At 39.4% G+C, this 13,316-nt stretch overlaps 1 protein-coding gene across 3 annotated transcripts in view; it reads right to left on the bottom strand.

Moving 5' to 3' along the window:
* Nucleotides 1–1,325: 1,325 nt before the first annotated feature.
* The window catches only part of SUCLA2 (succinate-CoA ligase, ADP-forming, beta subunit), a 73,843-nt gene continuing 61,852 nt past the window's right edge, over nucleotides 1,326–13,316 (bottom strand). For 2 of the 3 annotated variants that reach the window (XM_011998619.1, XM_011998621.1), the window contains exon 11: nucleotides 8,519–9,295. In XM_011998619.1, coding sequence (XP_011854009.1) covers nucleotides 9,221–9,295 — 75 coding nt within the window. In that variant the 3' untranslated portion in view covers nucleotides 8,519–9,220. Of the gene's footprint in view, nucleotides 1,601–8,518; nucleotides 9,296–13,316 lie in introns of those variants that run through there. The other variant, XM_011998620.1, reaches the window with a different exon arrangement.

Here is a 13,316-nt window from a genome sequence, read left to right as displayed (position 1 = left end):
AGATTCAGATGAACACTGCCCCGCTTCAAGACAGTCACGGCACACCAGACACAAAGCAGTGAATCACCTGTCATTTGTTTCCAGTTCTTCCTTATCAGCCCACACACTGTCATACATGTGGAATCAAACAGTATAGTTTTTTTTTCTTTCTTTCTTAGTAGAATCAGAGTCTTTTAAACAGGGATAACTTTGACAGGTGAATGACTGAAGGAGAAAACAATGCTTTATCTGCAACACTCTGTCGTGGTTGCAACAGATCTCTTTCCTACCTCCTACTTTAAGTAAAAATTAAATAGTCTCCCTGTATGTGCCAGTTTCCTATACACACAAGAACATAAGGAAGTTAATATATGATAAAGATAACATTTTAAAATTAGTGGGAAATGGATCAAATAGAGAAAAGTAAATCCCTTACGGGATAAGCAAATGGTGTTTGGGAAACAGATTAGCCATTTGAGAGGGGAAATTTGCATTCACAACTCAAGTTCAGACTTTATAACAAAACAATTAAGCCTTTCAAAACATATCATGAAAACTAGAAACCTCAAAGACTATACATTTCATTATATTTAAAATGACATATGACATATATATAAAATACATAATAGGCAAAAATGGTTAATCTCAAATATACAAAAAGTTATTAATACTAGGAAGAATGAACAGTCAATAGAAAAACAGTCAAAGAACACGAAAAGGAAGTCACACGCTGACACACACAAACACACACACACACACATACACTTCCACAAATGCCCAGTGAACAGATGAAAGCTCAATCAACATCAAACAGGACATGGTTTTTGCCCATTGGAATTAGCAATACAGTGTTATCAAGTATGGAAATATTATTGTGCATTGTGAATGGAAGAGTAACCAAAAGAGACCTTCCAGAAAGCAGTTCATGCTTTTACACAGCTATTCCACTTACAGGTTTTTACCCTAAGGATAAATTACCCATGTGCTGAAAGACATATGCACCAGAGTGTTCGCCTGTTATTTATAATGTTAAAGACATATAAACCAAATGTCAATAAATGCAAGACTAGGTTAAATAAACCATGATGTATACACTCTCTTGTATGTGCAGCTATTAAAAATTATGTAGACCTATATTTGATGCCATGGAAAGATCCTTAGTTGATCGAAGAAATGCAATTATAGAACATTATGTATATGATCCTATTTACGTAAAAGTGTATTCATATCTATGCACATATACTCATATGTAGAGACGACCAGAAGATTGTTTACAAAACTGTTAACATTAGTTATTTCTGGGTTCTGGCATTGCAGGTGATTTTTACTTGTCTGTACTTTTTTGTATCATTCCAGTTTTGAAGGGGTTTATTTTTTCAATGAGTATGTGTCATTTTTACTAAAACAAAGATCTTTTTTCTAGAATGATGCTAGTTTCATCAAACAAGGATATCAAAAACAAAAAGAGGCTTCTCTGCTTTAAGAACAAATCATAGGAATAATCGTAAAGTAGTTGAGGTTTTTCTCCAGTTTCCTTCTTATTACATGCTCAGCTGGTCACTCTGGAATTGTCACTCTCAACTGATGAACTGCAGGGTCTCAACTGGTGGTCAATCAACTCCTATTGAAGACATTAATAGATGTTAGTGTTTCATTGATGATATGGTTTGACTGTGTTCCCACTCAAATCTCATCTTGAATTATAGTTCCCACAATTTCCATGTGTTGTGAGAGGAACCTGGTGGGAGGTAATTGAACCATGGAGCTGGGTCTTTCCTGTGCTGTTCTCATGATAGTGAATAAGTCTTGTGAGAGCTGATGGTTTTTGGTTTTTTGGTTTTGGTTTTTTTTTTTTTTTTTTTTTGAGATGCAGTCTCGCTCTGTCACCAGGCTGGAGTGCAGTGGTGCAATCTTGGCTCAGTGCAACCTCCACCTCCGGGGTTCAAGCAATTCTCCTACCTCAGCCTCTAGAGTAGCTGGGATTACAGGCACACACCACCATGCCTGGCTAATTTTTGTATTTTTTTTTTTAGTAGAGACAGAGTCTCGCCATGTTGGCCAGGCTGGTCTTGAGCTCCTGACATCAGGCGTCGGCCTCCCAAAGTGCTAGGATTACAGCTCGTGAGCCACTGGTTTTATAAGGGGGAGTTTCCCTGCACAAGCTCTCTGCTTGCTGCCATCCATGTAAGACATGACTTGCTCCTTCTTGCCTTCCACCATGATTTTGAGGTCTCCCCAGCCATGTGGAACTGTGAGTCCATTAAAACTCTTTCCTGTATAAATTACCCAGTCTCAGGTATGTCTTTATTAGCAGTGTGAAAATGGGCTAATACAATTGGCAACAAATGAACCAGGAAGCTTAGGCCACTCCTGGCCGTTTCAATACTTCTCCCAACTTGCTAAACTTAGTGATTTCTGTGTTACTGTATTACCACTGATTAGACTCTAGGACATGCAACAGTCATGACTTCTTTAGTTAATGGCAATTTCACAGATTTACATAGCTGTGAGTACCATAATGTTAACCACAACTATTCAATGTTGAGTCTCTTATCCCTAGATATTTGTTTACAGCCTGCTTCCAATTTGTGTTTATAAACTGGATGTGATGGAGTTTTTTTCAGTCCTACCTACTCAAAATGTTATCTGTGGACTGATGCCAGTCCATAAACAGATCACAAATCTGCAAGCGATAAACAGATATTTAAAAGTATTTAGAAACTTTTATAGCAGTTTGAAAGAGCAATTTTATCCTGTAGAATCAAAACTAAATGAATAAAAGAATTGAGGCTTAGCACTTTGAAAGAGCCATTTTATCCTGTAAAACCAAAAATAAATGAATAAAAGAAATGAGGCTTTTCTATGCTTTTTGAAAATTTCACTTTTCTAGTAATTGTTTTTTATAAAAGAATCAGTCCATTATAGAATTTTAATTTCCAATTTTTAAAAAATGGCCCTTATTTTTAAACTCATCTTTCCTCTACGAGCTGGCTTATTATAACTTATGCACAGAGGCGTAAATATGGTAGTGTATTAAATTTCCTATCTCTGCCATCACAAATTAGCAGCAATTTCACAGTCTAAAACAACACAAACTTACTATCTCACAGTTCTGTAGGTCAAGCACCTGGATGGGCTTGGCTGGTTTCTCTGCTTAATTTCACAATACCAAAATCAGGGAGTCAGTGAGCTGTGCTCTCGTCAGGAGGCTGTGAGAAGAACCTACCTCAGAATGCATTCAGATGGCTGGCAAAATCCAGCTCCTTACACTTGTAGGACTAAGACGCCCACATCCTTGCTTGCTGTCAGCTAACAGCCACACTCAGCCAAAGGTCTCTCTCCAGTCCTTGCACACAAACCCTACATCTCAGAGGCAGCAATGGGGCATTGAATCATTGCCTCCAGCTGTAGATTATTCTCTGCTTTTAAGGGCTCATGTGATTAGATTGGGCCTGCAGGGAAATCCAGAATAAGCTCCCCTATTTGAAGGTCCACAGCTGAATGACATCTGCAAATCTCCTTTACCATGGAAAGTAATGTATACACGTGTTTCAGGGATTAGAGCATTAATTAATATCTGTGGCGGTCCAAAAGTCCTCATGTATTTGCTTCTTCACCTGGGGAACCTGAAAGCTAAAGCCAAAAGAATGAAGGCTACAATGACAGAATGAGACAGAAGTGATGGGGAGGGCAAATCAAACTCCTACAGGCAGCTGCCTGACTGGGCCCTGGGAAGGTCAGTACTGTCGGTCTCATTTGTCCTCACAGTGGGATTGACTGCTTACTGAGTCAGAGCTTCCTGCTGACTGCACAACCAATGAGAACGCGTGGTGAAGACAGGCAGGTTGGGATGGCATGCATGGGAAGGCTACCTCCCACTAACCATGGAAGGCAGGCAAGACACAGGACAAGGATGTACACACAAGACTGAAAGAAATGAAAAACAGAAGCTGGTACTTGTGAAGAAAAAGATGAAGAAACAAAAAGCTGCCTATGGTCTTAATCCACAGGAGACAAAGTCATGAATAACTAAGGTCTTTAAATTTCTTCCGAATAGAAGAGGAAGGTTGGAGCTCCTAGAAAAGGAGAACAAAGACTGCCACAGCCTCAATCCAAAAGGCACTCCAACAGTGGGTCCAATCCTGGCATTCAAGAACGCTGGTTATTATTGCTTCTCTTCTACGTCATCACAGATCTCCCTCCTTCATTTCCCAATGTTCTCCGCTTCAGGCTGCCACTTTGAAGACCAACTTTGAAATCAACAAGATCTTATCCCTTGACTTTCACCTTCTGATTTTAAAACAAACTTTAAATTTAAACAAAAATGTATTTACTAAACTTTTTTTTCTTTTTTTTAAGACCATAGTCTTGGTCTGTTTCCCAGTCTGGAGTGCAGTGGCACGATCTTGGCTTACTGCAACCTCCACCTGCTGGGTTCAAGCGATTCTCCTGCCTCAGCCTCCAGAGTAGCTGGGATTACAGGCGCCCGCCACCACGCCTGGGGTTTTGTATTTTTAGTAGAGATGGGTTTTCACCATGTTGGCCAGGTTGGTCTTGAACTCCTGACCTCAGGTGATCCACCTGCCTCGGCCTCCCAAAGTGCTGGGTTTACAGGCGTGAGCCACTGCGCCCAGCTTACTTTTTTCCTCATTTTATACTGCAAACCTCTAAATCTTTTACCACTACTTGTTAAATGATAGAAATCTAAAAATTGATTTTACCACAGGAGTTTCCTCAACCCTTTACATCGACAGGACAAAAGAGCATGACTAACTACAGAACTCTACCCTTGGCCCACCATCCAACATTTACATCCATCATTTTGCAACCTTTTTTTTTTTTTTTTTTGAGACGGAGTCTCGCTCTGTCGCCCAGGCTGGTGTACAGTGGCACAATCTCAGTTCACTGCAACCTCCACCTCCCGGATTCAAGCCATTCTCCTGCCTCAGCGTCCCGAGTAGCTGGGACTACAGGCGCCCACCACCACGCCCAGCTAATTTTTTGTATTTTTAGTAGAGACGGGGTTTCACCATGTTAACCAGGATGGTCTCGATCTCCTGACCTCATGATCCGCCCACCTCGGCCTCCCAAAGTGCTGGGATTACAGGCATGAGCCACTGCACCCGGCCTTGCAACTTCTTTAAATAGAATTCTTTGCCAGATAGAAACAACTCACCAAAATATTAACAGCTTCATTGCCCTGCTGGAGTTTTGAGAGTTGGTTTTTGTTTTGTTTTGTTTTTGCCTGCTTATTTTCCCCCTTCATGTGCATCTGCCACCAAGTGCCAGAATCAACCCGGCTTAGTCTAGGCTTTGTAACTGCAAGGTTAATAGTCAAAACTGGTTGTACTCGGTACAAACCACAGTAGTCTAGGATCTACTCAACTATACCTTAGATGAAGGTATAGGTAGTGGGTATATGAAGCGGGTAGGGCCCACAAGGAAGCAAGTTATCAGCCCTGCATAAATACTCAAGGTTGTACGTGTTTTAGGAAAAGGAGGTGTGAGGGTGTATAAGCAGCTACCAGCTGGTTGCTTCACGTCTCCATTCTCCACATTCTCCATAATCATTCTTGCCAAGACTAGTTATAGTTTCAATTCCACTGGTTACTTTTTAGTCCTTACCATACTTAACTTCTGAGCTGCACTAGACACCAATGATCACTTTGTCCTTGAAATATTTTCTCCTTGCCTTACCTAATACTTTGTTGCAGTTTTCCCCTTCAGCCACTTAAGAAACACTTGAAGCCAATGCACTCCTTTTTGCATTCCAAGCATCAGAAGGCTTCCAAACTAGCAGATTCCAAGTACCACCTCTGACCTAGCAGCTTCTAAACTGAGTTAACTCAACACCCACTGTTTGTTCTTTCAGTCTTCAAGCACGAATTGTGATGCTTTTGAAAAAGGTTAATAAATTCTTTGGTGCTTCTCCCTTCAAAAAGTAGAGCTTAATTTCCCTCCCCTTGTGGGCTGGATTTAGAGACTGATTTCTAATAAATAGCAGAAGTGACAATGAGACTAGAACACAAAAGCACTGTGGCTTGGGGGGGCAGGGGGCAGGGAGCAAAGATCCAGCTGCCATGTCACAAGGACACAAGCAGCCCTGTGGATAGGTCCACATGAGAAACTGAGGCCTCTGGCCAAAAGCCATACAAGTTAGCCACCTTGGAAGTAGGTCGTCCAGGCTCAGTGACACCTTTGAATAACTGTAGCACCAGAACCAATCCCAGCTACACTAATCCCAAACCCACAGATATGAGATATAAATGAGATAGGAAATGTTTGAAACTCACTGTTTGTGGTGATGTTATGCAAGAATAGGTAACTAAAACACTAGTATTACCAATAATCTGTATTGTGTCCTCTCTAACAAGCATTGTTTTTAACTCCTAAGTAGACCTCGAATAATACAAATAATACAAATAATGCCAATCTTAGTTAATCACTGACTGGTATTCTTTGGAATGAATCTTTAAAAAGCAAAAACTAAATGACTGGACTTTTAATTATAACTTTATCACATTTTATTTTTTTTAAGATGGAGTTTCGCTCTCTGTTGCCCAGGCTGGAGTGCAGTGGCGTGATCTTGGCGCACTTGAACCTCAGTCTGCCTCCCAGGTTCAAGCGATTCTCCTGTCTCAGCCTCCCGAGTAGCTGGGATTACAGGCGCCCGCCACCATGTCTGGCTAATTTTTGTATTTTTAGTAGAGACAGGGTTACACCATGTTGGCCAGGCTGGTCTCAAACTCCTGACGTCAGGTGATCCACCCACCTTGGCCTCCCAAAGTGCCGGGATTACAGGCATGAGCCACCGCACCCAGCTATAATTTTAAATGGTTTATGGCTCTCATACTCTGGGTCATATATATGTAAACTACCCAATATATATTTGGCTAAAAATACATATTTTATGTTTTCTAAATATAAATTCTCTCACATATTTTTGTTCTCTTCCCTTACTAAACTTCACTGATAAGAAAAGAGCTAAGGAATCTGAGGGACACGAGCATCAAAACTTATTCTAAAGCAGAAAGACTACTTGATGCCAGCCTAGGCAATGTAGCAGGACCCCATCTCTATAAAAAATAAATTAGCTGGGCATGGTGGCATGCACATGTAGTCACAGCTACAAAAGGGGGCTGAGGCAGGAGGATCACTTGAACCCAGGAGACTGAAGCTGCAGTGAGTCATGATTGTGCCACTGCGCTCCAGCCTGGTTGACAGACTGAGGTCCTGTCTCAAAAAAACAAAAAACAAAAGAAGCCCTCACATAGCTAGTGAGTAGTGGATCCAGATTCAAAGCAGTCTACTTTCAAAGTCTGGGCTCATAATCACTACGTTATGCTGCCTCTCATAGTATATACATCTGATCACACTTTAAGAACATCACAATAGGTAGAAGTTCTCAAATCCATCAGTATGGTTAAATAGTCTACTGCTTGGTCAGTATTTCCTTCCATGGCATTAGTTAACTACCAAGTTTTATGCAGTGAGCAAAAGGTCAATATGTTTACACACACACACACATACACATATATGGACAGAAAGAACAATGTGACTACAATCTGTCTAAAAATATCCACCTGTTACCATATAAAACTTCGTACACACTTTGGGAGGCCAAAGCGGGCGGATCCCGAGGTCAGGAGATCAAGATCATCCTGGCTAACAAGATGAAACCCCGTCTCCACTAAAAACACAAAAAATTAGCTGGGCGTGGTGGCAGGCGCCTGTAGTCCCAGCTACTCGAGAGGCTGAGGCAAGAGAATGATGTGAACCCAGGAGGCGGGGCTTGCAGTGAGCCGAAATCGCGCCAAGGCACTCCAGCCTAGGCAAAAGAATGAGACTCCGTCTCAAAAAACAAACACAAAAACATCATACAAATTTAGACATGCCCAGGACCAAAATACAAACTCAGCTTCTCTCTTCCCCAGTAAAATAGTTAAGAAAAGGCTTTGAAGTTAGGCATCTTGGATTCAATTCTCCCCCGTTTCCTTTAGAGGATATACTAGATGGCATATACATAAATAGCAGACTTCCAGTGAACTATCTATCTATAAGTAGCTCTATAATATGTATGGCTGGCTGGGTGCAGTAGTTCATACATGTAATCTCAACATTTTGGGAGGCAAAGGCAGGAGGATTACTTGAGCCCTGGAGTAAGAGACCAGCCTAAGCAACATAGTGATATCCTGTCTCTACCCCAAAAAAACAAAAAACAAACAACAACAACAACAACAAAAACATGGCACGGGCCTGTAGTCCCTGCTACTTAGGAGGCTCAGGTGAGAGGATCACTTGAGCCTAGGAGGCAGAGGTTGCAGTGAGCATGATCATATCACTGCGCTCCAGTTTGGGTGACAGAGTGAGACCTTGAGTCAAAACAAAACAAAACAAAACAAAACAAAACAAAAAACACACCATCATGGCAAGTATATGATTTACAAATTGGTGCTTAGACCTCTATACTGCAATAATGAACACATCAACTTCTACTGTGTTAACTTCAAAACAAGCAAACAAAAGTCATTAATCCAAATCATATTGGGAGATTTTTATTAACTTAAATTGACATTCTTAATTTTGTCTACAAGTCCTTGCTAATATGCCTTTATTTGCAAAAAACCTACAGGTGTTTCATAATATGACAGAATCATGAAGACTTGCAGTTCATCAGTGTTTCCTAATGATTAAAACAATGTTCAAATAATTACGAAGTTACTTCATCAAAATACCTAGAAGAATATTCTGAGGAGTGTTTGAAAGCTCTGTTTATAAATAGTGACTGATACATTTGTATTTGGTGCTGAGGATAAACACTTTCTACATAAAACAGTTTTAATATACTGCTCTACTAATGAGGCTAGTTATTAAATATACTGTATTTTAACACTAAAGAATAAAGCTTTATCTTCACATTTATCTTATTTATAGGACTCTTATCAATGAAGAACTTTGTATCCAACAATAATAAACTGGCAAATTGCAAGTTATGTTTTGTAGGAGAAGCAAAAAAGACTGACTGCGACAAAAGAAGATAACTGCATTATACATGCTTCGTACAAACAGTCCATTCTGAATGGTACAATTGAACGCAGACCAAATCCTTTTAAATTTTGTGTGCCTAGATGGCAATTACAGTCTCCACACACTAAAAAGAAAAAGAACAATAACACAGAACACAGTATTCTTAATGATTATAGCGCATTTAACACCTTCAGTCATCCACTGGGTTTTCAGATCATATTGGCAACTGAAATTTCACATCCACATGCGCTTGCTTTGCTAAGGTCACTATTTCAGAGAGCTTTACAACCTAAAAGAAAAGAACGAAGAAGTTTCACAAAAAGGTTAATTCAGAACTACAAGGCAGTGCAAAATTAATGTACACTCAATCTTTTCCATTTAAAACATCTGGGCTATTCTGACGTCACTATAAATCACATTACATTCTTATAAGCAAATGACACTCTCAAAAGATAATCAAGTCTGACACTCTTCATAGCCCAAACTTCAATTAAATACTTTCTGATTAAGATGTTATACCACCTGATAGGATTATACATATGTATTATATCAGACTATGTATGTGTGTATAAAATGTGTGTGTATATACATGTATTCTAAATTTTATCTTAAAGACAGAAACAGTGAGTGTCTCTGTTGGATACTCCACAACTCAAAGCACATCGAAATAAAAATTTGTTTTGCTCTGTCTAAAAAAAGAAAAAAGGAAAAAAAAATTTTTTTCTTTCGAAATACGTATACAATCTTAACTTAAAATATTGGGATAGAAGTTTGGGTCTAGTAGTTAGTACTTTACTTTTTGTCAGTAAGCTGATAATTGCTACCCTGAGTTCCAATTCCCTCTACAATCTGTCTAAAAATATCCACCTGTTACCACACAAATCATACAAATTTAGACAGGTCTAAGACTAAAAAAACAAACTCAGCTTCTCTCTTCCCCAGTAAAATAGTTAAGGCTTTGAAGTTAGATATCTCGGATTCAAATCCCCCCTCTGATGCTTATGACATATAACCTTGAATAAGTTAACTTATCTAGCCTGTTTTTTCATCTGTAAAAATGGAAATTTTATCACCAAACTCATATTAAAAATGAGATAATCCTTGAAGAAAACAGCTTAACATTGCACGCATAAATACTCAATAAACGTTAGTAACTGCTAATATCATCATCATCTCATCCAATATTATTGTTATGACTTCTATAATCTCCCAGTCAATAAAAACACTGTAGTCACAACTTAAATCAACTGTTCCACTTTTACCTCTCACGACCTATTTGATCAAGGTCAGGCTGGTTCTTCTCCTTCTTTTCCATGTCCTCCAAGCTTTTCTTAATTGAAGCTTTCATTCCAAAAAAGTGCACTTTCAGAGGCAAGTTATAACCTATTTATTACCTTTACCTTTTCTCATATCTAAGTATTGCACTAGATGGACTCCCACTATCTCTCCTTTCTTCCCTTCAATATATTCCACATCTCAAAGTCAAAACAGGCTTTCTGAAATATTTTCTCCTACCATTCCCTTGATTAAAATCTTTAATTTTAACTCAGATTTAAGTTTAAATTCTTCTGTCTCTAAACTAGAGTTAAATTTCATTTACTAGTAAGTACTTTCCCAAAGAAGGACATAAGACTTTTATTACTTTTGTGAAATGACATCACATTAACTCAGCAAATTCAAGAGTCTGGCTAAGTGTGGGGGCTCATGCTTATAATCCCAGCACTTTGGAAGGCCGAGGTGGGTGGATCATATGAGGTCAGGAGTTCGAGACTAGCGTGGTCAACATGGCAAAACTCTCTCTCTACTAAAAATACAAGGCCAGGTGCGGTAGCGCATACCTGTAATCCCAGCACTTGGGGAGGCCAAGGCAGGTGGATCACAAAGTCAGGAGTTCGAGACCAGCCTGACCAACATGGTGAAACCCGGTCTCTACTAAAAATACAAAAAATTAGCCGGGCATGGTGGCGGGTGCCTGTAGTCCCAGCTACTCGGGAGGCTGAGGCAGGAGAATGGCGTGAACCCGGGAGGCGGAGCTTGCAGTGAGCTGAGATTATACTCCAGCCTGGGAGACAGAGCGAGACTCCATCACACCCACAAAAAAAAGATAGGGAAAAAAAAATTCTCATCCCTCTGTATCTACTATGAAGTGTTCTCTGATACACATTATTGTTAAGTAAAAGAAACAAAGTATACATTACCATTAAAGTGGGAAAAGGGAGACACACACACAAAGTCTCCCCTTATCCACAATTTCACTTTCTACAGTTTCAGTTACCTGCAGTCAACTATGGTCCAAAAATTTTAAATGAGAAATTCCACAAATATAAAGTCATTAAGTTTTAAACTGTGTGTTGCTCTGAGAAGTGTGATGAAATCTTGCACCATCCTGCTCCAAGCGGAATGTGAACCATCTCTTTGCCCAGCGTATCCACGCTGTATAAACTACTCTTCCATTAGTCATCAACATTATCTGCTCTCGACATCCAACTATCAACATCATGGCTCAATGATCCAGGATGAACCAAAGCAGATGATTCTCCTTCTGCTACACCATTAGGTCAGTAGTAACCTAACACTATGTCACAATGCCTTCATCATTCACCTCACTTCATCTCACCAAGTAAGCATTTTATTATCTCATTATCACCACAAAGGTGAGTAGAGAACAGTAAGATATTCTGAGAGACCACATTCACATTTGTCACAGTATATTGTTATAATTGTTCTACTTTATTATTATTAATCTGTTACTGTGTCTAATACATAAACTTTATCAAAGGTATGTATGTATAGGAAGAAGCATAGTATAAACAGGGTTTGGTACTGTGATTCAGGCACCCCTTGGGGGTCTTGCAACACATTCCCTGCAGATAAGGGGGGACTACTGTACACATACATAGAGTTATATACATTTAATTAGCTAACGTTTTTAAAAAGTGGCAAGATAAACCAAAACTTTCTTAAAAAAAAAAAAGACAGGTAAAAAGGTTGCTTGTTGGGGAAGAAGGAAAGAGGGAAACATATAAAAGCTAGATTCCCTGATAATACCTTGTTCTATACTTTCGACTTTGGAATTATGTAAACATAAAATATAAAACAAAAGGGTTTTTTTTTTTTTAAAGCAATCCCTTTAAAAACAATGAAACTATATCAAACCGAGGCAAAACACACAGAGAATTATTTCACATGAATTTTAAAATCCAGTAAGTTGTGGGACATACCCAAAAGGACAGAAAGAAATGCAGATATAATTGCTTTCAGTAATCAGACTGTTGGTATTCTTATTATAAAACTGTCGTATCTGTACTAAGGGACAAACCAAATGAATAATTATGATAGTATGGCATGAAAGAAGGCATAAACAGATGTCAGATAAGAAAAAAATCTAGCTGGGCGCGGTGGCTCAAGCCTGTAATCCCAGCACTTTGGGAGGCCGAGACAGGCGGATCACGAGGTCAGGAGATCAAGACCATCCTGGCTAATATGGTGACTGTCTCTTATACACATCTAGATGTGTATAAGAGACAGGTCTCGATCTCCTGACCTAGTAATCCACCCGCCTCGGCCTCCCTCAATCAATCTCTAATCTTCAACTCTATCAGCTCTCAATGGATCTGACTTTCTTCACTATAGAGCCTGGAACATATGGCTGAGCAATTCAATGTCACTGCCACCTACATGCTCAATTCTGTCCTACCTATTCCTCTGCCATCCTACTTCAAACTATGCCTCTTTGGATGATTCCAGCCATAGTTTATTCAAGGAAAAGTAAAAAAGTAAAATCTGAAAACAAAACTGGAAACACTAGCATAACCTGAAGAGCAATAACATAATGATTCATCAGCAATCCTCAACTTAGTAGTCTGCCTCATATCTGTAACTCTCTTCATAAGCCTCCTATCCCATGCAAGTGCTCTAACTTTTAGCATACAACCTTCCTTTCTCTAGTAGCACCTCAGGAAAGGAGTAACCACCTTTCCAAAGCTAACTTGGCCAGATAATTATCTCCATCTATTTATTATATTGTATTTCCTCCAGGTCTTCACCCCTCTAGCTACATTCACTCTCTTTATTTTCAAATCTCTTCTCTTCCTCCAACTAGAAACAGCTCATCTTCTTGATCTTCTAAACAAGCAAGAAAACATACGCCACAAAACTCTCCTCAGTCCTACTGCCTTTGACTGATAGCACTACATCCCTTCCACACCTTTGTAAAAAAAAAAAAAAAAAAAAAAAAAAAGTCCTGGAAGAGTAATCTCTCCTGGATGTCTCTATTCCCTCAATTCCTCGTCAAATCATTCCATTACAAT

Source organism: Mandrillus leucophaeus, unplaced genomic scaffold (genome assembly GCF_000951045.1).
Source record: "Mandrillus leucophaeus isolate KB7577 unplaced genomic scaffold, Mleu.le_1.0 Scaffold577, whole genome shotgun sequence".
In the NCBI taxonomy this organism is placed as follows: Eukaryota; Metazoa; Chordata; class Mammalia; order Primates; family Cercopithecidae; genus Mandrillus; species Mandrillus leucophaeus.
Note: the sequence above shows the minus strand (reverse complement) of the source record. Positions and strands in the feature narration are given on the sequence as shown.